The sequence below is a fragment of the Dendropsophus ebraccatus genome, chromosome 6 (assembly GCF_027789765.1).
Source record: "Dendropsophus ebraccatus isolate aDenEbr1 chromosome 6, aDenEbr1.pat, whole genome shotgun sequence".
In the NCBI taxonomy this organism is placed as follows: Eukaryota; Metazoa; Chordata; class Amphibia; order Anura; family Hylidae; genus Dendropsophus; species Dendropsophus ebraccatus.
In genome coordinates, this window is record NC_091459.1 from 87,181,387 (window position 1) to 87,206,917 (window position 25,531).

The 25,531-nt window shown below is 44.6% G+C and overlaps 2 protein-coding genes across 16 annotated transcripts in view; one reads left to right on the plus strand and one right to left on the minus strand.

Annotated features, from left to right (window-relative positions):
- The window catches only part of WDR33 (WD repeat domain 33), a 95,139-nt gene extending 84,984 nt beyond the window's left edge, over positions 1-10,155 (minus strand). For 2 of the 8 annotated variants that reach the window (XM_069975324.1, XM_069975323.1), the window contains exon 1: positions 9,677-9,999. In XM_069975324.1, coding sequence (XP_069831425.1) covers positions 9,677-9,701 — 25 coding nt within the window. In that variant the 5' untranslated portion in view covers positions 9,702-9,999. Of the gene's footprint in view, positions 1-5,130; positions 5,340-9,272; positions 9,377-9,676; positions 10,000-10,094 lie in introns of those variants that run through there. The other 6 variants (XM_069975331.1, XM_069975330.1, XM_069975327.1 and 3 more) reach the window with 6 other exon arrangements.
- Positions 9,406-25,531, plus strand: part of SAP130 (Sin3A associated protein 130) — a 33,736-nt gene continuing 17,610 nt past the window's right edge. For 2 of the 8 annotated variants that reach the window (XM_069975334.1, XM_069975337.1), the window contains exons 1-6: positions 9,406-9,471; positions 18,449-18,548; positions 19,574-19,794; positions 22,565-22,723; positions 23,244-23,361; positions 23,962-24,089. In XM_069975334.1, coding sequence (XP_069831435.1) covers positions 9,466-9,471; positions 18,449-18,548; positions 19,574-19,794; positions 22,565-22,723; positions 23,244-23,361; positions 23,962-24,089 — 732 coding nt within the window. In that variant the 5' untranslated portion in view covers positions 9,406-9,465. Of the gene's footprint in view, positions 9,472-10,174; positions 10,356-17,616; positions 17,709-18,448; positions 18,549-19,573; positions 19,795-22,564; positions 22,724-23,243; positions 23,362-23,961; positions 24,090-25,531 lie in introns of those variants that run through there. The other 6 variants (XM_069975335.1, XM_069975336.1, XM_069975340.1 and 3 more) reach the window with 6 other exon arrangements.

Sequence of the window (25,531 nt, forward strand, 5' to 3'; positions counted from 1 at the left end):
CTAATAAAAGTCTGAATCACCCCCCTTTTCCCAGGTTTTAAATAAAAGTAAATAAATAAACATGTAATCGCCCGAACTATTAATCACATTCCTGATCTCGCACAGTAAACGGCGTCAGCGCAAAAAAATCCCAAAGTTTAAAATTGCGCATTTTTGGTAGCATCAAATCCAGAAAAAATGTAATAAAAAGCGATCAAAAATTCATATATGCGCAATCAAGGTACCGATAGAAAGAACACATCATGGCGCAAAAAATGACACCTGACACAGCCACATAGACCAAAGGATAAAAACGCTATAAGCCTGGGAATGGAGCGATTTTAAGGAACGTATATTTGTTAACAATGGTTTGAATTTTTTACAGGCCATCAGATACAATAAAAGTTATACATGTTATATATCGTTTTAATCGTAACGACTTGAGGAACATGCATAACAAGTCAGTTTTACCCCAGAGTGAATGGCGTAAAAACACAGTTCCCCCAAATAAAAGAAATGCGTTTTTTTTTTTTTTCAATTTCACCACACATTGAATTCTTTTCTGGTTTCATAGTGTACCAAATGCAAAAATTCAGCCTGTCATTGCAAAGTACAATTAGTGACGCAAAAAATTTTAATAAAGTATTGTACTAACCCACAAAAGTTATACAAATCACCAATATACACTTTTTACAGGAAATGCACATAAAGTGCTTTTTCCCTGCACTTACTACTGCATCAAGGCTTCACTTCCTGGATAACATGTTGACGTCACCACCCGACTCCCAGAGCTGTGCGGGCTGTGGCTGCTGGAAAGGATGATGGCAGAGGTATGCTCAGTGTCCCTCCAGTGCCGTTTCCCTCAGTATCCCCCTGCCATCATCCTCTCCAGCAGCCACAGCCCACACAGCTCTGGGAGTTGGGTCGTGACATCACCATTTTATCCAAGAAGTGAAGCCTTGATGCAGTAGTAAGTGCAGGGGGAAAAAAAGCACTTTACGTGCATTTCCTGTAATAAGTGTATATTGGTGATTTGTATAACTTTTGGGGGGCAATACAATACTTAAATAAAAATTTTCGCCAAACTTCTCCTTTAACCCCTAGACGACCCTGGACGTAGGGTTACGTCATGGAAGTCTGTCCCCAGACGACCCATGACGTAACCTTACGTCATGGGTGTTATTCCCGCTATGAAGCGCGCTCCGGAGCGGAGCGCGCTTCATAGGAGGTGGGGGCCGGCTGCAGTGAGCAGCCGGGATCTCACCGGTAATGACACGCTGCAGCGATCGCGCTGCCGCGTGTCATTAACCCCTTAAACGCCGCGATCGCGGCGCGACCGCAGCGTTTAAGTGTAAGTGACAGGGGGAGTCCCCTGTTACTTACCGATCGGGACCCCCGCAGTGTGACTGCGGGGGTCCCGATCGTTGAAACGGACTGCTGGAGGTCTCTTACCTGCCTCCATGCGGTCCGATCGGCGATCTGCTACACTGAGCCTGCACAGGCAGGCTCAATGAGCAGAGCGCCGATAACACTGATCAATGCTATGCCTACGGCATAGCATTCATCAGTGTATAAATCAAAGTAATGTATGTACAAGTCCCCCAAAGGGACTTCAAAAGTGTAAAAAAAAAAAAAAGTTCAAAACACTAACACACTAACCCAAAACCCCTCCCCCAATAAAAGTCTAAATCACCCCCCTTTCCCATTATATAAATAAAACATATAAAAATGAATAGATAAACATATAATATACCGTAGCGTGCGTAATTGTCCGATCTATTAAAATATAACAAGCATCATTGCGACCGGTAAACGGCGTACACGAAAAGAGGGGAAAAAGTGCGCAGATTACCGATTTTATGTTACATTATATATTAAAAAAAAATCAATAAAAAGTGATCAAAACGTCCGATCTTCACAAATATGGTATTAATAAAAACTAGAGATCATGGCGGAAAAAATGACACCCCATACAGCCCCATAGGTGAAAAAATAAAACCGTTATAAGCGTCACAATAGGCCCATTTTATTAATATTTAATTGCCAAAAAAAAGGATTTCATAAAAAAAAAAATATATATAACATTAGAGAATCTGTGTAACCTGCATATGGTTGTGTTCAGACTGACCTATACAATAATAGTGTCATGTCGCTGTTACCATACAGTGCATTACGTAGACACAGGAACCCCCCAAACGTTACCATATTGCATTCTTTCTTACGATTTCACCTATTTATATCTTCATAAATAATATATTTGGAATTCCATCATACATGTTATGGTAAAATGAATGACGCCATTACAAAGTACAACTATTCCTGTAAAAAACAAGCACTTACATGGCTTGTAGATAGAAAACTGAGAGTGCTAGAGCTCTTAGAAGGGGAGAAGGGAAAAACGGAAACCCTAAGATCAAAATTTGCGCGGTCCACTGGGTCATTTTGGGCCTGGTCCTCAAAGGGTTAAAGGAGAAGTCCGGCCAAAATTAATTTTTGATATGTTGTTACTTATGAAAAGTTATACAAGTTTCTAATGTACATTAATTATGGGAAATGCTCATATACTGCTATTTCCCTTAATTTAGTAGATCAGGAAGTGTTAGAATTCTCTCAGATCCAGTGACGTCACGACGAAAGGTGTAATTCCTATGGAGTGTCCAGCAGGGGGCCCTCTCTATATAGAAGTCTATGGGACTTTATTGTTTCTATGGATTTCTATGTAATGTAATGTAGTGTACAGTACTTTATTGAATGAATACATCTATGGAATACTTTGGGGAGCAAGTGTCCCTGCTCCCTAAAGTATTGCATAAATGTATTCATTCAATATATTAGGATATCACAGTAAGCCCGCCGATCCGCCGCATATACACTAAACTACAGCTCCCATCATCTGCTTATAGTATGAACAGGTGATGGGAGCTGTAGCTGGGTAATGGATATGACTTGCCTGCGATGCCACTGCTAATGCCGCCGGGCACAGGGGGAGCCGCTCAGTACACAGGAGCGCTCCCCCCTCCTCCTCCTTCCGGGAACCTTCCCCCTATAGCACTGCTGACTCGCCGCCTGGCTGCCACTCTCATATACCAGCTCCCGATGCCTCAGCGCAGACACCAGGATGCATCGGGAGCCGGTATATGAGAGCGGAGGCCAGGCGGGGAGTCAGCAGTGCTATAGGGGAAGGTATCCCGGAAGAAGGAGGAGGAGGGGGGAGCGCTCCTGTGTACTGAGCGGCTACCCCCTGCGCCCGGCGGCATAAGCAGTGGCATCACAGGCAAGTGATATCCATTACCCAGCTACAGCTCCCATCACCTGTTCATACTATAAGCAGATGATGGGAGCTGTAGTTCAGTGTATATGTGGCGGATCGGTGGGAGTGCGGCAGATGGGCGGGCTTACGGTGATATCCTAATGTATTGAATGAATACATTTATGCAATACTTTGGGGAGCAGGGACACTTGCTCCCCAAAGTATTCCATAGATTTATTTATTCAATAAAGCTCTGTACACTACACTACATTACATTACATAGAAATCCATAGAAACAATAAAGTCCCATAGACTTCTATAGAGAGAGCGCCCCCCTGCTGGACACTCCATAGGAACTACACCTTTCGTTGTGACGTCACTGGATCTGAGAGAATTCTAACACTTCCTGATCTATTAAATTAAGGGAAATAGCCCTATATGTGCATTTCCCATAATTAATGCACATTAGAAATTTGTATAACCTTTCATAAGTAACAACATATCAAAAATTAATTTTGGCCGGACTTCTCCTTTAAGGCCCTATCGCTTTGTGTAATAGAAAACAACAATCAGCCAACATGCTGGATGTCGGCTGATCACGGTCTTTTAACAGGCTCAAACAGAAAGTATCAGCTTAGCAATGATCTGCTGCCTTTGCTCCATGTAATAGGAGTGACAGCAGACCGCCGCTATCTCCTATGGGCTGCACAGACAATCTGATGATCGGCCAGGCAGCCCCTCTCCTGGACTTGCTTTAGGCGTGTGTAATAGCTGCAGCAGCGAGCTTGCTCCTCTGAATCAGCCCGTGTAATAGTGTCTTTAGCCATGCTGCTGTGGACATGGCAGTAACGTACACTTACCTGTCCGCCTCCCTCGTCATTGCTGAATCCAGTGCAACCGCTGCTGTCAGTGTTTTTATAACATCCACTAATGTGTTCCTATAGGAAATGGACGTCACCATAGAATCTATGCTAAAGCCATTTTTGGTGGGAGCAGAGGAAAGCAGGTTGCCTGGATCCAGCAGGTGAGCGGGAAAGGTACATTTACATTACTGTTGTGTCCTCTGCAGCATGCCTAAGGCTGCATTCTCACATTCCGTGTTCCACCTCTCCATTGATTCTAATGGCGCGGCGTGATTAAGGGGTGGGGGTTTCTTCACACGGTGGGCGGCCCGGGCCGCCTCCAGTGCTTCACTCCCGGGCCGGTAACCATGAATTGAATGGCGCCGTACGCGGGAACCGGGCCGTGGTTCAAAAACAGGACCGCGGCACCAGCTTCCTTGTGCCAGTGCCATTTGATTCATGTGCGATTTTTAAGAGTGTGTACCTGATGGTACATTCTCTTTAAATAGAATTATTTTTATATTTGTGTCATCCTGTAACAATTCGTAACTTAGTTTTTCTTTTGCAGTTACTGGCGGAACAGAGCATGTATAAGGATTTTATTCACAATGTTAGCCTTCAGATCCCAATGTGATGCCCTGAAGATGAGAGTATGTTCTCCATACATTGTTATTTAAGATTTTACAGATAAATTCTCTAAAGTAATAGAGTAGAAGCTATTGCAGATAGCAGAGTAGTATACAATATAATAAATGCTTATCAATCACATTAGCCCAGACACTGATCTCTCATCCATGTGACAGCCCCCTCACACTCATGGAGTGTGCCCCAACACTACGACCCCCAGCTGTGTGTGTCTGCTAGGAGGCCACAGGTTGGCTTCCCCCTCACTTCCTATGTCAGGCCTCTCCTATACTCCCCAGGAGCAGCGTGCTGTGTGGGAGGTCAGGGACACCTCAAAGTACAGCGGTAAAAGAGAACAGCTACAGCCGCCACAGGTTGTTCCGGTAAAGGAAAGGCCCCTTTACTGTTTGCCAAACCCACCATGCACGAACGTACTATATACATACGAAGCTAGGGCCACTGCCCTCCGTCACCTCCTCCGTTCTTATCACCCCCTCGCCGTTAACGACTCAGCTGACTAGGCAGCTCTCTAAAGACACTCTTTACGCTTCCGGTTCCTGTCTCGGTCTTTCTCTCCCCTCGGCCGTGCTAAGCCGCGCTCCGCCATTAATCACGTGACACGACGGGCCGCCTCTTCCCCCTGAGGTAAACTAGCGGCTGCGCATTACGTCAGCATTTTTTTCCCCCTAACTTTATTTGTATAAACAAAGAAAACAATATAAGTTGCGTGTGGACATTTTTTTTTCATTATTTCTACGAAGCAGGTGCCCTGTAGATAGATTTTACATCAGGTTTTCATCAACTAAATTACTAAGTTACTTAGTATATACATTTTATTACCAATCTATATTCCATAGAACAGTTATATCTTTTGGAAAAAATCGTTATTGCGATCGTTTTAAGATCGCTTAAGCCTATCTCACACATTGGGTGAATCGGTGAAAGACTGTTTACACAAAGAGATCTGCAAATTTTTAGCGAATGACCAACAACGATTTGATAACTTGTTGAAAGATCACAATGAACGATTTCTCACTCATCGTTTGATCGTTCGCCGTGTTTACACTAGCCGATTATCACTCAAATACGATCGTTATCGCGGAAATTCAAACGATAGTCGTTCCGTGTAAACGCACCATAAAAGACAACCATCAGCCGACATGCACGATGTCAGCTGAAGGTTATACGTTCTACAAATACAATATGTTCTATGTTCTACAAAACAAACAAACAAAAAAAAAAAAAAACCCGATAAGTAGGATACAGAAGGAATGTCCTTTGTCCACCATAACAGCCAATGACAGCACAGATTTCAAACATTTATATTCCTGGTAAAAAACGCTGAGTGGTGATTGGGTGCTATGGGCAACAAAGATCATTCACCCTTTGAATTCAAATTTTACTGAATGGGAATCACCAGCCACTTTCCGATTGAGTTCAGTGGAACACAATACTAAACAAAGACTGCCAAACTCTGGCCTAATAGGTCACTGTCTATTCAACAATATCCCCACCATCCATACATGGATTCTGGCTCAGCACTACCCCATTTCATTGTTATTTTAGATGGCATTATACAAACCAATCCTCTCGTCCACTGTAAACTGCAAGCTCCAGAGCTTTTTTTTTTTTTTTTTATAAAAACTCTTGGCTTATTATAAAAAAACTGAATTTCAGCTAGGGGTCTATCATACTTGTGAGTTTTCCCCTCGATGTATAAGAGAGGCAGCTTTTAAAGCCCATAAAACCCCATCATTCATACAAGTGTCTGTAATTGCCAACACGACCCCATTCACTTGTATGAGTCATTTGGTCAGTCTTTTTAGCCAAAACCTGGAATACAGGACACATAGAAAAATGATAATGTAAAGATTTACATATTTACAAATTTGTAGGTTTTGCCTACAAATACCATCCAACTATTGTGCAAAATACTACAAGTGCACCTAGTCTGAAATCTTGGAAATTGCAAAAAGAAACACATTTGGCCTTGTAATGAATAAAAACTGCACCAAAATATAATGTTAGATATTTTCCACTTCTTCGAATAGAATCCAACTCTTTTAAATAACTCCCATGTAAAATAATGCACATATTACTGCTATTATACAGATTATATGAGCGAAAAACTGACATTCAAAGCCCCAATGACTTCTATGTGACTTCCTCCCTCTGACTATCTGCTTAAATGGGAGTCAGACATAAAACGTACTCTTTCGCCAAGGCAATGTGAGAAGGTACTCACTTTGGCTCATAAGTCGCCCATCAGTTCGTGCCTCCAAAAAAACGGTTACAAGATACTGACCCATTGGTATAGATTCCCCTCCAAGTTACATACTATCTAGCCACATGTGGACATCATGGTCTCACATCAGAAATCACAATTGTATTTCCATCCTTTTTTTCTATTGGGATGGTCTAGGACAGGGGTGGGGAACCTTTTCCATGTCGAGGGCCGGTCGGGCATTAATAAAATCATTCGAGGGCCGCATACCATGTGCGGCAGTTAGTAGTGTGGGTTTGCAGCACCCAGGGCAAGGCAAAGTATTGTTCCCCTGCTATTGTAGTTAACCCCCAGTGATGCCCTGCTATTGTAGTTAACCCCCCCAGTGATGCCCCTTGTAGTCTAGTTAACCCCCAAGTCATGTCCCTGGTAGCCTAGTTAACCCCCCAGTGATGCCTCTGGTAGGCCTAGTTAACCCCCATCAGGCATGTCCCTGGTGGCCTAGTTAACCCCCATCAGGCATGTCCCTGGTGGCCTAGTTAACCCCCATCAGGCATGTCCCTGGTGGCCTAGTTAACCCCCATCAGGCATGTCCCTGGTGGCCTAGTTAACCCCCAAATAAAAAAATAAACATCCCACTCACCTTACCTCCGTTCCCACGCTGCCCATGTCCTCTTCTGTCCCAGGTCCTCTGTGCCGGTCTTCTCCTTCAGGCGGCGCGCGATGAAATGACGTCATCGCGCGCGGCCCGCAGGAGACTGAAGACACGCGCCGCTCTGCTGGTGAAGAAGCCGGCATAGACAGCATCCTCCTGTATCCGGCAGCTGTCACAGACACCGGAGGATGCTGTGTATGCCGGCTCCTTCCTCCTCCAGAGCGGCGCGCATCACAGGGGAGCTGTGGGCCGCATCGGGAGGTCTCAGGGGCCGGATGCGGCCCGCGGGCCGGAGGTTCCCCACCCCTGGTCTAGGACTTATTTAATAAGCTTTTTAGCCATATAAAGCCATAGCTTTTGCTACAACCCAAAGAAGCTGCTCAAAACACAGCCCACAACAATGTCCAGGCTCGCATGGGTCTCCAAACTGTGGCCCTCGAGCTGTTGCAAAACTACATTTCCCATCATGCCTGGACAGCCAAATCCAAAGCTTTAGCTGTCCAGGTATGATGGGAAATGTAGTTTCGCAACAGCTGGAGGGCCACAGTTTGGAGACCAGGGTTTTCACTGGTCAGGGTCTTGGCACCAAGGAAAGTTTACAATGGAGTTTATTTGATTCAAAAAGTCAGATGGTGTGACAAGCCAGAGAGTGACGTGTACAGCTGTGCACTTCTCCTGACTATACCTAGTAATCAGTGGGGGTTTCAGAACTGATACCCCGTAACTAATAGTAGAAAAAAAAGAAACTTTTGACATCTTACACATGTCAATTTTCACTCCAGACAACAACCCCTTTAAAGAGGCAACAGAGAAAAGTCTAGGGGGGGCAGTGGGTGGGGGAAACATAATAAAGTCCTACTTACCTGACCCTGTGTAAGTCTCTTAGTTCATACGACGACCTCAAAGAAACTACCTACTGAGCCAGTCAGTGACTGCAGCAGTGTCCTGCCTCCGATTGGATAAGCAGGTGTTTCTGAGCTGGGGCCGTGAAGTCATAAGACCGGGAGCTTCAGGATCCCAGCAGAAAATTGGGAGCAATGCAGGGAGACAGGGCTAAAATGCAAAAAAAGCCTCATCTAGATGGCACCCATAATGTTCACCCATAAAATGAAGCGAGACTAAGGGGGTGGGGTGGCTGTATCACATTTAGGATCCACACGTTCACACCTACAGGTGCGTTCACACCTACAGGATCTGCAGCATATTCGATGGTGCAGATTTGATGCTGTGTTCAGTTATTTAAATGAAATCTGCTGCAGATCCGGTAAGTGTGAATGTACCCTTAGGGTCAGTTCACACAGAGCAAAAGCGGTGGAGCTCTCCGCCGCGGAATCTCAGTCTCAGTCGGTGGAGCTCTCCGCCTGTCTCAGTCTCCCAGTGTGTTTGAGTGGAGAGCTATGAAAGTGGAGACACGCAAGCCCTCCCACGGACACACTGTGTGAGACTGGGGCAGACGGGATTCTGCTGCAGAGTTCTGCTGTTTTTTGCTCCATGTGAACTGGCCCTAGGGCTATGTTTAGGGAGCACAGCAGGTGAAATCCTGATTATTATTAACGTCCGTCTTTATTACGAGATGAGTACCTTTCCCCGCTAGGTGGAGACATAGCTTAAAGTTGGTATTCCATGAACCAAAGTTACTAAAAAAGTAAAAATATCCTGTTTTTCAAGTAAAATTTTTTACATCACTGTATTGATCACCTGTGAGTCCGTTGTTGCCATGCTTTCCGTTGAGCACATACTTTCCCACAATCCCCCTTGCCTGTGTGTGCAGTGCAGCCTGTCAGTACATCCAGGACAGAGCAGGAGACTGTAGAACTGAGCCTGCGCCACTGTCTTAGTGGGTGATCCTCAGGCAGTCGTAACCGAGGGCAACAGGCCACCATGAAGGCACATGCAGGTTATCTATATAGCTATAGCTCACAGAGGACATCTTCACAACCGCTTGATCATCTCAATTATATTTAGACCTATTGATCTTGATGGTAAAACCCCTAGTAGAGAGCAGAGCTGTATAGACTGCAGCTGTGTATGAAGCCGGCCTCTCCAGTCAGTATAGACGAGGGCTGTACTTGTTGTCTGCATACAGCTGTGTGGATGCGTACCTGCATTGGATGGAACCACTGACATCACTGCGGCCCTGAGCACCGCTCTCTCAGGGGATCCCTTGGTGAAGCTGTGTACGTTTCAATAAACTTTATTTATACAGCTCCCGAACAAACAAGTTGATAACAACTCGCCCATGTCATCTGGTTACATCTTATCCGCACTCTAGATGCCAATACTGTGCAGGTTGTGAGAACACGGAGGCCGTACGTTACTCCCTGACAATGCCTGCAGTGCTCTGAGCCCCGGGACCGTCCGCCCTGCCGTTACCCGCAGCGACACGTCCTAGGGCACAGCAGCTAGCGGGATTACTATAGTCGGCCTGGATGAAGTGATAATGGGTTGTGTCCGTGCGCTTATATTCTACGTTACTTATGGTAATAAAGTTCGTTGAACAAAAAAAAATTGGACACAGACGTCATGTGTGGAGATCCTGGATGCCGCTGCTCGTCTTGTTTAGCTGGTTGGTGGGCGGGGCGTCGGCTGTCACGTGATTGGTGGCGGAGCGCGGTTCAGTCAGACTGAGGGAAGGGAAAGACCGAGACCGGAACCGGAAACCGAAAGAGTAACTGTGAGAACGGAGCAGTTCGCTGGGCTCGGTGACGGAGTGCTCGTCATTTGCTGTGTAGCTGCGCAGGGAGGAGTGAGGGGCGGCGGGCTGTGTCCATCACCTCGTATGTACGATTGTTGTTTTCTTTGCGCATTGTTGTTTCTGCAAAGTGAGCTGACACCTTGTCGGTGTACCGGCAGCCGCGGCTCCGTGCCTACCGGGTACCGGCCGGGGGGCGACACTTCTCTAACTGCCGAACTGCTCATGTCAGTATATGCGGTAATCGTATGTGTGTGAACAGCCGTGTATAGCTGGGAGGCTGAGGGGCCGTGATGTCAGTGCGCCCACCAAGGCGACTGCAGCATAGGGTGGAAGGGATCGCCGCTCTGACGGACACATTCTGCCTGCTGCTGCATGCTGTGCCTGTTCTAGAGCAGTACAATGTGTGAAGGGGACTATGACAGCTCTGCTGGGCCGTCTGTGGAGATCATTGTCCTTCCAGACAGTGGCAAACTACAACTATGGAGGCTTGCTGGGAGTTGTAGTTCTCACTAGGGTTGGGGCAGCTGGCAGGACTTGCTGGGGGTTGTAGTCTTGGCACAGGTCAGGGGGGGGGCTGGCAGGGCTTGCTGGGGGTTGTAGTCTTGGCACAGGTCAGGGGGGGGGTGGCTGGCAGGGCTTGCTGGGGGTTGTAGATTTGGCACAGGTTGGGGGGTGGCTGGCAGGGCTTGCTGGGGGTTGTTGTGGCACAGGTCGGGGGGGGGCTGGCAGGACTTGCTGGGGGTTATGGCACAGGTCGGGGGGTGGCTGGCAGGACTTGCTGGGGGTTGTAGATTTGGCACAGGTCGGGGGGTGGCTGGCAGGGCTTGCAGGGGGTTGTAGATTTGGCACAGGTCGGGGGGTGGCTGACAGGGCTTGCTGGGGGTTGTAGATTTGGCACAGGTTGGGGGGTGGCTGGCAGGGCTTGCTGGGAGTTTTAGTCTTGGCACAGGTTGGGGGGTGGCTGGCAGGGCTTGCTGGGAGTTTTAGTCTTGGCACAGGTTGGGGGGGGGCTGGCAGGACTTGCTGGGGGTTTTAGTCTTGGCACAGGTTGGGGGGGGCTGGCAGGACTTGCTGGGGGTTGTTATGGCACAGGTTGGGGGGTGGCTGTCAGGGCTTGCTGGGGGTTGTAGTCTTGGCACAGGTCGGGGGGCTGTCAGGGCTTGCTAGGGGTTGTAGTCTTGGCACAGGTCGGGGGGCTGTCAGGGCTTGCTAGGGGTTGTAGTCTTGGCACAGGTCGGGGGGGTGCTGTCAGGGCTTGCTAGGGGTTGTAGTCTTGGCACAGGTCGGGGGGGGGGCTGTCAGGGCTTGCTAGGGGTTGTAGTCTTGGCACAGGTCGGGGAGGGGGGGGCTGTCAGGGCTTGCTAGGGGTTGTAGTTTTGCAATAGCTGGAGAAATTGGGGATCAGCTGTGGTTATCATAAAATCGGCACCATGTACAGTATTTATACAGTGATTTTTTTTTTTAAAAGGTGTTTTTAACCTCCCTCAATGATTTTTTCAGCTCAAAGGGGGGGGGGGGGGGGGGGGGGGGGAAGCTGCTGTACTACAGGCAGACTGATAGAATTATGTCCTTTATACAGTTATTTATAATAATTTACAGCGATGTTCTAGCACTAGAGTACTCCATCACAATTCTGACTTTAGCACTGCAGCTTGTTCAGTCTTTCCCTACACCTCAGTTCTTCAGGTGAATGGGCCCATCATGACTATCGTGCACAGCAAGGTGCGACCCTGTGCAGAGAGGGTGCGGGCTATTTGGTTGCACAAGGTGTGCACTGTGTTACACTGCAACCTGACAGTGGCAAGAAATGCATTTGTGGTTTATTTCTTGTGACTGCTGGGTAGTCTTCTTTGCCACTTTTATGTTGAAAAATGTATCTTTGGTATAAAGTAGCACCATCCACACAGTGCAACGCCTATTTTAGGGGGCAGGACCCCCTCTTGTGCCCAAAATCCCCATGTATCCTCAGTTAAAAACTTTACTCTCACAATCACTGGGGGTCACACATTAGGCATTTAAAAAATACTTAAGCTAGATGTTAGCTGGGAGCCAGTATAGAAATAAGAAATGCCATGGACCCCTGCCATCTCTTACTTGTTCCTTATCCTGTGGACAGGGGACAGGTTTTTGGGTGGACAACCTCTCTAGGCATTACTAGTAACTAGCAAATTCTGACGTGGCCTCAGACATTTTAGAAGTTGCTGATGTCAGCAGGTGTCTCTCCTGAGACCCACTGCGATCCTGGGGGAGTTCTGGGGGGAATGTGTGGCAGTGTAATCTTCTCCCCAGCCAGCAGGGACATCTGCTTTTTTATGTGCCAAAATCAAAAGAAGATGCTGGTGAAAGAGTAAAAAAATGTATCATTCTGGGATAAAATTTCTGCCTGGCTAGGTAGAAAGTCCTCATGATCTGGAGGCTTTATAGGGGTCTTTCCTTTTTTTTTTTTTTTTTTTTAATCTATGTGGGCAGTGAACTGGATAAACACACCTACTTTAGTTTCCAGAAATGCTACAATGGTGATCCTTTACATAATGCAGTAGCCAAAAACTAGTTTCAGTAGTCACTTGCACCTATGTATTAAAACCACAAAATCTCATGCCTCTCTTTTCAAAAGTGTCGTATGCTGGATAGCAACCAGAAGGACACAGAGCTTCAGCAGCCTCTATAGCTAAAGCTTCGTCTGTCCAGGCATGATGGGAATTGTAGTTTTGCAACAGCTGGACAGCCGAAGGTTCCCCATCCCTGCTTTATAACTGCAAGGTGTCCGTCACTTTGCAATATACAGTGGTGCCTTGCATTATAAGAATAATTTGTTCCAGGACCGTGTTTGTAATCCAAATAACTCTTAAAGCAAAGCAAATTTTCTCATTAGAAATCACTGATATGCAGAAAGTTGGTTCCAACATTTAGAAACAGCTGAATATGTAATAATATAGGTTACTGTACAATATAGCAATCAGCATGTGGAGTATAATGTATAGTACGTGTATAAACCTGAAAAACAGCAGCAGTTTGTAGATACAGGATGGAGCTGCAGATCCCCAAAAGCAGTAGTGTAATACAACAGTCTAGAATAGAGAAGCAGGGCTGCTGTCAGAGGTCTGTGGGGTCACATCACAGCAATGGGGAAGGGGGGTGTTCAGCATGGACCAATGAGAATGACAGCTGTGCAGGAGGAAAGTGACAGAAACTTCTCTATACAGCAGTGTGAATGGCTAAGTGTAAGTGCAGGCACATTTTAGCAGCAGTGTATATAGCTGAGTAAGTGCAGGCACATTATAGCAGGAATGGAGAGGATGGGAAACACAAGGGCTGACAGAGACTGCAGGGAGTATGAAGGAATGAGCAGGACAGATGTGGGCACATAGAGGGGTTACAGCTGTGAAGAGATTACCTCCACACTCCTGTGCCCTGATACAAGCCCCAGCCTGAAGTGGATCTTCTATGATTTTGAAGGTGAGGGAGACTTCCTGGGTCAGAGTACAGTGCTGTATACCCTCCCTGACTTTCCATCCCACCCAGTACAGAGAGCTCTTAAACCAAAGCAGCGCTCTCAATCCAAGTTACTCTTAAACCAAGGTACCACTGTACTGTACTATTTCATACAATAGATTAATGCAACCCTGATACATACCACCCAGATAGAGGTCAAAATAACACTGTATTGGCCTGTCAGGTAGTGAGAAGTTATGGATGTGATTATTGTATACTAGAAAATGTACCCGGCGCTGCCCGGGTATAAAGTGTCAGTGTGTTAATTAGATTTGTTCTAAGGTGCCCAGGAGGTCAAGCTAAAGGTAATGTTTTATCTGAGTTAATCAGTGGAATTAGTGTATACCTGTAGTGCATAGTTGGAGGGGTTCTTTATACCCACAATGTATAGTTTTTAGGGGTCTCGCTTATCTGTAGTGCATAGTTGGGGGGGCTGTATACCTATAGTGTATAGTTGAGGGAGGTCCTGTATACCTGCAGTGTACAGTTGGTGAAGGTCCTGTATACCTGTACTGTATAGTTCGGGGGTCCTGTATACCTGTAGTATATAGTTGGTGCTGTATACCTGTAATGTATAGTTGGTGGAGGTCTTGTATACCTGTAGTTTATAGTTTATAATTGGTGGAGGTCTTGTATACCTGTAGTATATAGTTCGGGGGTCCTGTATACCTGTAGTAAATAGTTTGAGGGTCCTGTATAACTATAGTATAGAGTTGGTGGAGGTCCTGTATCAAAAGTACAAAAATGTCTTGTGTGAACAAAGTCTGTATACCTGTAGTGTATAGTTTGGGGTCCTATATAGCTGGTGGAGTTCCTGTATACCTGTAGTATATTTGGGGTCCTGTATACTTGTAGTATAGAGTTGGTGTAGGTCCTGTATACCTGTAGTGTATAGTTTGGGGTCCTACATACCTGTAGTATATAGTTGGTGGAGTTCCTGTATACCTGTAGTGTATAGTTTTGGGGTCCTGTATACCTGTAGTGTATAGTTTGGGGTCCTGTATACCTGTAGTATGTAGTTGGTGGAGGTCCTGTATACCTGAAGTATATAGTTGGTGAAGGTCCTGTATACCTGTAGTATATAGTTTTGGGGTCCTGTATACCTGTAGTATATAGTTTTGTGGAGGTCCCGTGCACTTGTAGTGTATAGTTCTGGGGTCCTGTATACCTGTAGTGTCCTGTATACCTGCAGGGTTGTATTTACCCGTATGGCAGTGTTATTCAGTCACAGTGTTTCGGTATTGGTCATGTCTGGCATGGGGGTGTTATCCAGTCACAGTATGGCGGTATTGGTCAGGTCTGGTGTGGCGGTGTTATCCAGTCACGGTATGGTGGTATTGGTCAGGTCTGGTATAGCGGTGTTATCCAGTCACAGTATGGCAGTATTGGTCAGGTCTTGATATGATGGTGTTATCCAGTCACAGTATGGTGGTATTGGTCAGGACTGGTGTGGCGGTGTTACCCAGTCACAGTTTGCCGGTATTGGTCAGGTCTGGTATGGCAGTGTTATCCAGTCACAGTATGGCGGTATTGGTCAGGTCTGGTATGACAGTGTTATCCAGTCACAGTATGGCGGTATTGGTCAGGTCTGGTATGGCAGTGTTATCCAGTCACAGTATGGCGGTATTGGTCAGGTCTGGTATGACAGTGTTATCCAGTTACAGTATGGCGGTATTGGTCAGGTCTGGTGTGGCAGTGTTATCCAGTCACAGTAAGGCGGTATTGGTCAGGTCTGGTATGGAGGTGTTATCCAGTCACAGTATGGCGGTATTGGTCAGGTCTGGTATGGAGGTGTTATCCAGTCACAGTATGGCGGTATTGGTCTGGTATGGCAGTGTTATCCAGTCACAGTATGGCGGTATTGGTCTGGTATGGCAGTGTTATCCAGTCACAGTATGGCGGTATTGGTCAGGTCTGGTATGACAGTGTTATCCAGCACAGTATGGCGGTATTGGTCAGGTCTGGTGTAGCAGTGTTACCCAGTCACAGTTTGGTATACCTGTTGTGCCCTGTATATACATGTACTGTATGGATGGAGTAGGGGGTCCTGTATATATGTACTGTATAGATGGAGTAGGGGGTTCTGTATATACATGTACTGTATACATGGAGTAGGGGGTCCTGTATATATATATATATATATATATATATATATATGTACTGTATAGATGGAGTAGGGGGCCCTGTATATACATGTACTGTATGGATGGAGTAGGGGGCCCTGTATATACATGTACTGTATAGATGGAGTAGGGGGCCCTGTATATACATGTAATGTATAGTTGGAGTAGGGGGTCCTGTATATACATGTAATGTATAGATGGAGTAGGGGGTCCTGTATACCTGTCCTGTATAGATGGAGTAGGGGGTCCTGTATACCTGTCCTGTATAGATGGAGTAGGGGGTCCTGTATATACATGTACTGTATAGATGGAGTAGGGGGCCCTGTATATACATGTACTGTATGGATGGAGTAGGGGGCCCTGTATATACATGTACTGTATAGATGGAGTAGGGGGCCCTGTATATACATGTAATGTATAGTTGGAGTAGGGGGTCCTGTATATACATGTAATGTATAGATGGAGTAGGGGGTCCTGTATACCTGTCCTGTATAGATGGAGTAGGGGGTCCTGTATACCTGTCCTGTATAGATGGAGTAGGGGGTCCTGTATATACATGTACTGTATAGATGGAGTAGGGGGTCCTGTATATACATGTACTGTATAGATGGAGTAGGGGGTCCTGTATATACATGTACTGTATAGATGGAGTAGGGGGTCCTGTATATACATGTACTGTATAGATGGAGTAGGGGGTCCTGTATATACATGTACTGTATAGATGGAGTAGGGGGTCCTGTATATACATGTACTGTATAGATGGAGTAGGGGGTCCTGTATATACATGTACTGTATAGATGGAGTAGGGGGTCCTGTATATACATGTACTGTATAGATGGAGTAGGGGGTCCTGTATATACATGTACTGTATAGATGGAGTAGGGGGTCCTGTATATACATGTACTGTATAGATGGAGTAGGGGGTCCTGTATATACATGTACTGTATAGATGGAGTAGGGGGTCCTGTATATACATGTACTGTATAGATGGAGTAGGGGGTCCTGTATATACATGTACTGTATAGATGGAGTAGGGGGTCCTGTATATACATGTACTGTATAGATGGAGTAGGGGGTCCTGTATATACATGTACTGTATAGATGGAGTAGGGGGTCCTGTATATACATGTACTGTATAGATGGAGTAGGGGGTCCTGTATATACATGTACTGTATAGATGGAGTAGGGGGTCCTGTATATACATGTACTGTATAGATGGAGTAGGGGGTCCTGTATATACATGTAATGTATAGTTGGAGTAGGGGGTCCTGTATATACATGTAATGTATAGTTGGAGTAGGGGGTCCTGTATATACATGTACTGTATAGATGGAGTAGGGGGTCCTGTATATACATGTACTGTATAGATGGAGTAGGGGGTCCTGTATATACATGTACTGTATAGATGGAGTAGGGGGTCCTGTATACCTGTACTGTATAGATGGAGTAGGGGGCCCTGTATATACATGTACTGTATAGATGGAGTAGGGGGCCCTGTATATACATGTACTGTATAGATGGAGTAGGGGGCCCTGTATATACATGTACTGTATAGATGGAGTAGGGGGTCTACCAGTTATTACTGTGGATGTTGTGAGGCAGCTTCCCTAGCAACCATTGTTCCCTGTGAAAATGAAAGCAGTAATCCTATTGGTTGCTAAGGCTCCAACTGCCGTGTCTGCTGCAGCTAATTATATCACCTGTGTTTGCAGTGAGGAGATTTTCCCATTCATCTCTATGGGGCGCCTCTCTTTCCCCTCCCCCTCCCCTCCTGTACATCTGGCGGGGACGGGACCTTCGCAATAACCTTCCCGGGCACCCAAGGTATCTGTGGGCCAAATTTGGGGTCAAACGGTTCAGGCGTTTGGAAGTCTATAGAGGACAGACAGACAGACTTTTATGATATAGATGCTGTGATTCTCAGATTTTCTCATCTAGTACGAAATCTCAGCTGTCTGTGTAATTCTGTCCTGTATCGTAGAGTGATGGTGTCCCAGATGTAGTAGATGAGAAAATCCCGGCACTCACCAATTGAAGTTATGCTTGTTTATTTATGCGCAAAACATGATAAAGTACAGGAGGACGTGTTGCGGCATATAGCCTTTATCAGCTCTGATGCAGCTCTGAGCTGATGAAGGCTATATGCTGAAACACGTCCTCCTGTACTTTATTATGTTTTGCACATAAATAAATAAGCATAACTTCAATTGGTGAGTGCCAGGTTTTTCTCATCTACTGTGTAATTCTGTCAATCAGGGCAAAATAAAGTTATGTTTTAGAGTTTTTAGTTTTATGTACTTACGTTTTTTTAAACATTTTTTTTGTCATTGAGCATACTTTGTAAACACAATTCTTACAATACATGTGACTAGTTATTGTGTTGCTCAAATATTTGTGCATAGAATATGGTTATACTAATGTATTGGCTGGCACATATTTAAGATGTGCATTAACTTATATTTGTGCTATTTTAGTCCTAGTAAGTAGCACAGAAACCTTGTGCTTTTTCCTATTTTCCCATTGTATCTAATGATTTGATTGTACATTTTCTTTCCTACTGTAAGGAGGACATGAGTTCGCAACAGTTCCCTCGACAAGGGGCTCCCCTTCCCTCGCAGATTGTAGGTGGTGGACCGACTGTGGGTCAGAATATGCAAGGGACAGGTAATAGCTGTAAGATGTACATGTATGAATGCTTTTCCTCTACTGTACTAGATTATTTTAATTTAAATTTTAATCCAGAAACACTCATGTCCAATGGTTAGGAGCTTTTAATGACTGTGTATATATGTACGTTTTCATCTTGTGGTGACCCATTCTGAAGTCTATGGGTCCTATTCCACGGGCCGAGGAGGGCCCGATCAACGATGTAAACGAGCGGCGATCTGCTAGATCGCCGCTCGTTTACTGGGCCTATTCCACGGCCCGATCGTTGAGCGAGGGCTGCAGGGACATAGTTACCGATGTCCTTGCAGCCCTTGCAGCATCATACATTACCTGTCAGGTCTTCTCGGTGCTGTCTTCATCCCCGGGGCCCGGGCGCTCTATCTTCAGAATGGCCATTCTGAAGATAGAGTGCGCGGGACCCGGGGATGAAGACGGCATGGAGAAGACCTGACAGGTAATGTATGATGCTGCAAGGGCTGCAAGGACATCGGTAACGATGTCCCTGCAGCCCTCGCTCAACTATCTGAAGATAGACAGCGTGGCGAAGACCTGACAGGTAATGTATGATGATGATGCTGCTGCTTGTAATCGTCGGTCGCCCGCCGTGCACCGCTATTCAACAATAGCGATGCGCGGTGGGGGAACGATAATTTTAGGTCTGGCCCTAAATGAACGATCAGCCGATGAAACGATCATCGGCTGATCGTTATCTCTATTTCACTGAACGATAATCATCCGAATCGGACCAAATGGGGCCGATACGGCCGATTATCGTTACTGTGGAATAGGGCCCTATGTCTTCTCTAAGCTCCCCAATACCACAATGGCGTCTGTAGTTAAAGCTTTCAAGCTCACTTACTTACTTAAGGCTCAACACTGGGCCCCGTTTCAGTGCATTAATGTGCTGGCACTGTAGTTGAAAATGTATTCATCGCCTCTAGATGTACCTTGTTCTGAAGCATACAGGCTATCTGCTATCCACAATTATTTCTTTTATTTACTTTTTATCAACTTCTCTCAAGGTGGTGACGAAACTTTGCGGGAAATGGAGGGTCAGTCACGTGACACACTTACTGCAAATACAGTTCTTCCTTCAAGAGACGACAAACAAGAAGCCGTGGTAGTCAGGCCATACCCCCAGCTACAGATGGTCCCTAACCATTCAGCAAGTCCCCTGACTATGACAGCTCAGTCTGCTCATCTTCCAAATGTCCCATTGGCTTTCTCTGAGAATATCCTCAAGGTGATTTGTCTTTAGATGAATATTTCTTACATGACCTTTTTTTTTTAAGTCTATCTGTCGTAGTACTATAAAGACATAAACTGATAATGTGAGTAACCACATGTATACATTTCAGATTTTTTTTTTTATTGTCATAAATTGTTTCATATATTAACCCCTTAAGGTTCCATGCCGTACGTCATGGCATCCTGTCACTTAAGGACCCATGCCGTACCCGTACGTCATGGAGTCCTGTGGTGCTTTGAAGCGAGCTCAGGAGCTGAGCTCACTTCAAAGCACGTGGGGACCGGCTGCTATATGCAGCCAGGTCCTTACTGTTAATTGACAGGCTGCTGCGATCACGCCGTGGCCTGCCATTGACCCCTGCAGTACCGTGGCACTTAACACTGTCCGATTGGAACCCCTGCAGTGTGATGCGGGGGTTCCGATAGTTCTGTCTGATTGCTAAAGGGTCCCTAACCTTCCTCCTGGCAGTCAGATCGTCGGTCATTGTATACTGCACAATACTGTACTGCACAGGCAGGCTCTATGCAATGATCGCAGATAACACTGATCAATGCTATGCTATGGCATAGCAATGATCAGTGTATGTAATGTAATGTAAAATGTTAAAGTATCCTAAGGGGACATAAAAAGTGTAAAAAAAAAAAAAATAATTAAAACACACCATAGCCTCTCCCCCAATAAAAGTTTAAATACCCCCCTTTTCCCATTTTATAAATAAAACACATAAAAATAAATGAACCTATTACGTAATCGTCCAAACTATTAAAATAAAACAATATTGTTCCCACACAGTGAACGGCGCAAACAAAAAGCTGTACAAAAACACACCAAGATTGATGATTTTTATTTAAAATGAATAAAAATTGATTATTTGTGTCTCATCTACATAAATATGGTATTGATAAAAACTAGAGATCATGGCTGAAAAAATTACACCCCATACAGCCTCGTACGTGAAAAAATAGGCCATTGTAATCACACCTTATTTGCAAAAAAAACTTTTACTGTTAATAAAAATAGTAAAACATTACAAAGGCTATATAAAATGCATATCTATGTATTCAGACTGACCTATAGAATAAAGATAAAGGGGGAGATTTATCAAAGGGTGTAAAATTCAGACTGGTGCAAACTGCCCACAGCAACCAATCACAGCTCAGCTTTCCTTTCAGCACTGCCTAAAGCTGAGCTGTGATTGGTTGCTGTGGGTAGTTTGCACCAGTCTAAATTTTACACCCTTTAATAAATCTCCCCCAAAATTACAGTTTTACTGTAAAGTGCATTACCCCCCCCCCCCCCCCCCCAAACAAACATACACTTTCCAGAATTGTATTTTTTTTCCCCAACTTCACCCCATAAATGATATATTTTGGAGGTTCCATCATATGTGTTGTGGTAGATCAAAAGGTGCCATTACGAAGTACACCTGTTCCTGAAAAAACAAAAACACTAAATTTTAAATTGTCCCGGTCATTTTGGGCTCTGTCCTTACTGATGAAAAACGGACTGTTTTGCACGGATCACGGAGGTAACTGCCGGACCACAATCACGGACCGGGAAAAACACTGAACGTGTGAATGCAGCCTTAGTTATTGGCATCATGTTATAAAGCAGAAGGAGCTGAGCAGGTTGACAAATACAAAGTAACTTGTAATTTATTTCTTTTTATGCAAAGGAGTCCAGTTAGGGATCCTATCATTGAGTCACACTGTCCTCTGGACTCCTTAAAGGAGAAGTCCGGCCATTTGAAAAATCTCATAGCTGGCAGGGGAGAAGATAATTCAATCCTTGCTTACCTCTCCCCGTGGCCGCCAACCCCTGCCGGAAGGCATTTTTCCCCGGTTGCCAATGTGGTCTTGTATTGGGGGGTGGTAAGGCCGTTCTGGCTGATGGATTATATGCTCTGCCAATCAGTGACTGCAGTGGCGTCCTCACTGACTGGCTGAGTGGGCAGTCCATCAACCATGTCGTGATTTCAGCTCTGCAAGAGATCTCGAAGCCCGGATGGGGGTCCTAGAGCAGCAATCCAGTGCTTTAGAGGCATAGGGAGAGGTGAGTTGGGGTAGTTTATTTCCTCCAGTTTGAAAAAATGTTCGCATGGCCGAACTTCTCCTATAATACAGAATGAGTGGGAATTTTACAAGTTACAAATCTTTCCCCTTAAAGATATTTAACAATCTGCTTGCTTCATCCTGATCTATACCATGATGTCTATAGTTTAGTTAGCATTATCTCGGTGACGGGTTCCCTTTAAAATATGACATCACAACACTATCCTCCATGTGGGCTCTACCTCTGAGAAGCACCACAATTCCAAAGACCAGCTGGGAACAGAACTGTGCATCTCCATACTATTAGTAGTTGTGGTGCTAGGTACTGCAGCATTGTCCTGTTCACAAGTGGAAAACCATGTCTGATCCATGGAGGCTGTACCTTACAGGTCTTAAAGGATCTATTTTAGGAGGTTTTGTGGAGGCCATGCCTTAATGGATCACAAGGGTGACCTTCACCGGAATAGGTAGGTTGTTCTAATATTGTGGCTGATCAGTGTTTCTGGCTCATTTTCTAAAGGTTTTAATCAGAATTAAACCTTTACACGCCCCTTCCCCTTATAAAGCAGTTTGAGTCTTTATAATAGCCTATCAAATCATATGAAAAATATGCTTGTTGTTCACGAGTATTATCTCCATCTAACACTAAAAAAAAGTGAAGTTGTGAAGTTTTTACTATTTCTATGTAGTTCATTGCTGATCTATTCCCACAGCAGCCTTTAAAGCCGACAATTCCAAGCAGACCCATTGCTCCAGCGCCGCCCTCTGCTCTGTCTGCTGTTCCTAAGGTATCTGGGCCAGTCACAGTCACAATGGAGAGTGGCCTTCCTCAGGCTTCAGCTATTCCTGTGGCCACTATTAGTGGTCAGCAAGTAAGTGTCTAGTACTTAGCACAGTACAACATAATACAGTGTGTAGGCACATTCTGTGTGTTTTTCCTGTCTATTATGCTTTTATTTAGTAGAATGTGATATGTGCTAACATATCATTTTTCTGAACTAGGTAACATTCTTTAATTTTCTTGTCTATATTTCTGTGGTTTACTTAGGCCCTGTTTACATTTAGCTTTTCTGCGTTGAGTATATTCCATAATATTTGCAGTTTTAGGAATACATTGCCCATTGCTCTATATGTAAAACGATAACAAAAAATTGCGTAGTGTGCATTCTTTTTACCAGTTTTCTCTGTATAGAGAAGTGTAACTACATTGTACTATTCTTTGACATACTACACTGGGTCCATGGGGAGGCCTATTAATACGCTGCTTGCTGGTTGTTTTCCTAGGGCGTATGCTAAATGTAAATTTTCAAACAACATGTGTACAGAGCTAAATCGATTTACATTTATTGATTGAAAATGTAAATTTTTTTTTCTTCCTTTTGTCACTTTTAGGGACATCCCAATAACCTGCATCATCACATAATGACTGCAACTAATGTTCAGATGTCTATAATCCGCAGCAATGCTCCAGGACCGCCTCTGCATATTGGAGCCTCCCATCTCCCAAGAGGTAATATGATAAATACTCATCTACGACAGAAACCAGGTTTATTCAGGATGAGATGCTTTTTTTACATCAGTTTTAGCTTATATTTAGAGAGAATTTTTTTGGGACTCTTCAGGGGCTAATTTTCTCCTGACCCCCTCCCCCTGACAACTGATAGGCTCTTTATACATGTAGGGTTCCATGGTGAGAATGTGATGACCTGTGGCAACATCGTGGCTTGTCAACACAGACTCAGACTTGCATATCCTGGTTAATTAGCAAGGCTGGTGAAAGCTTTTTGTACTATTTTGCGGTGTTCCTCAATTATTCTCACTTGAAATGTATAAATTGACAACTGTCAGCACACATCCTGTTCACCAATTTGCCTTTGTGTAGGCAGAAGAGACTCAAGCACAGAACTGCTAATAGGTTGATCATTGATTCCTCAATCTAGATCTGGAATTATGTTACTTGTAGCACAAATATGGATTTTTAAATTAATTAAATTACATGTTTCAGTCTGGAGTGTATTCTGGAAAATAACTAAATCAGTAATCTAAGTTTGCACTTTGATGTTCTATTAGGAAATGAGCCGTCTGTTCCATTTCTTATTCTGTGTATTAGGAGCCGCGGCTGCTGCTGTAATGTCCAGCTCCAAAGTGACTACCGTCTTAAGACCAGCCTCTAGCCAGATGCCCTCTGCTGCAGCTGCCCAGTCGGTAGCTCAGCACATCATCCACCCACCTATTCAAGTAAGTTTGTAGTTCATTTCATAGTAATTGAATTTTATTGTTGCAATTTAACCCCTACAGTGGGAAAAAGTCAGGTACAATTTCAACATTTTCAGCCAGCTCAAAATTTGTTTGATAATTAAACGATCACATCTTTCTTTACAGGAAATAACAAAAGTTATTTTGCAATTAAAAATTTTTTTTTTATATGGCTATGCAATACAACTGCAGCATTGTGCGTATTTAAAGGGATACAAGGTCAGGTAAAAAATGCTGTAGAGACATAAAGCACTGCTTATCTAGCTGACTCATTTCTTAAACCAAAAATTCTCCTCTCTCCCTTTGGCTTTTGTTACTTCCTGGTTAAGCAGCTGGCATGTACTACAATTCCCAGAATGCATTGCTTTCCCTAAGCTCTTATGATTGTTCTCCCACTCTGCATACCTTCCTCAAGCCGCGCTCCTGACAGTTCCTCATCCAGAGCCGTAGCTACGTTCCCCATTCGCAAACCTATGACAGTTTGCTGTGGCAGTTTTTCTGCAAGCTGATCTGTGGGGTGTGAACATACCCATAGGATACGTTTATGCATGCTGTATATACTGTAGATTTTCTGATGCAGATTGTATGCTGCGTAAATTAATAGAAATAAAGGGCTAATAAAAAGAGAATAAAATATGAAGCGTATATAGCACTATATATGATCATACCCTAAAGGCCCTATTACACAAAGAAATATGCAGCTGATGGCTGATTAATGATAACGGGCATGTGATTCGAGTCACACGCCTTAAGGGTGTGTTTACATAGTTTTAAAAACTGCCTCAAAAATGGCTTTTACGTGTGTGTGTTTTGTTTTGTTTGTTTTTTTTTTTATTTAGCTTCAAATAACTTGAATGTGTTATTTCCAAGAGGAAGTGCTTTGAAAAAGGAACGTCACTTTTTTGATATGCTGTTTTGGTCATTTGAAGTGAATTGGAGCTGGAAATTGTGCAGTTTTTGTTTTGATGCCTTCCAGGCCCCCCAGGCTATGTTCACACTATGTATAACGGCGTCCGTTGTTTGACACGGCTGCTTTCAGTGTTAAACAACAGCCGCTGTTTAACATGTGTTCCTCTGGCAAATACTGGCGTATCGGCCAGAGGAACATGTGAACATAGCCCAAAGGTTGATTTACCAGGGAGATTAGTTGCAGAAATGATCTTTATTCAGGAAAATATAACTGCTTTTTGAATTGCACAAAATTTATGTAATAAATCTGCAACTTTGTTGTATTCTGTCTGCTCCTCTGCATATGGCAATGATCGGCACAAGGCAGGATTCTGTAAACACACCCCTGCAAGTGAAAACAAACATATATAGTATAGTATGAATGCGGCATTGCTGACATGAGCTGTAGGGGCTGGTTAGAGGTGGTGAGGTAGGTTGTAGGGAGCTGGTCAGAGGTAGGGCTAGAGCTCAGAGAC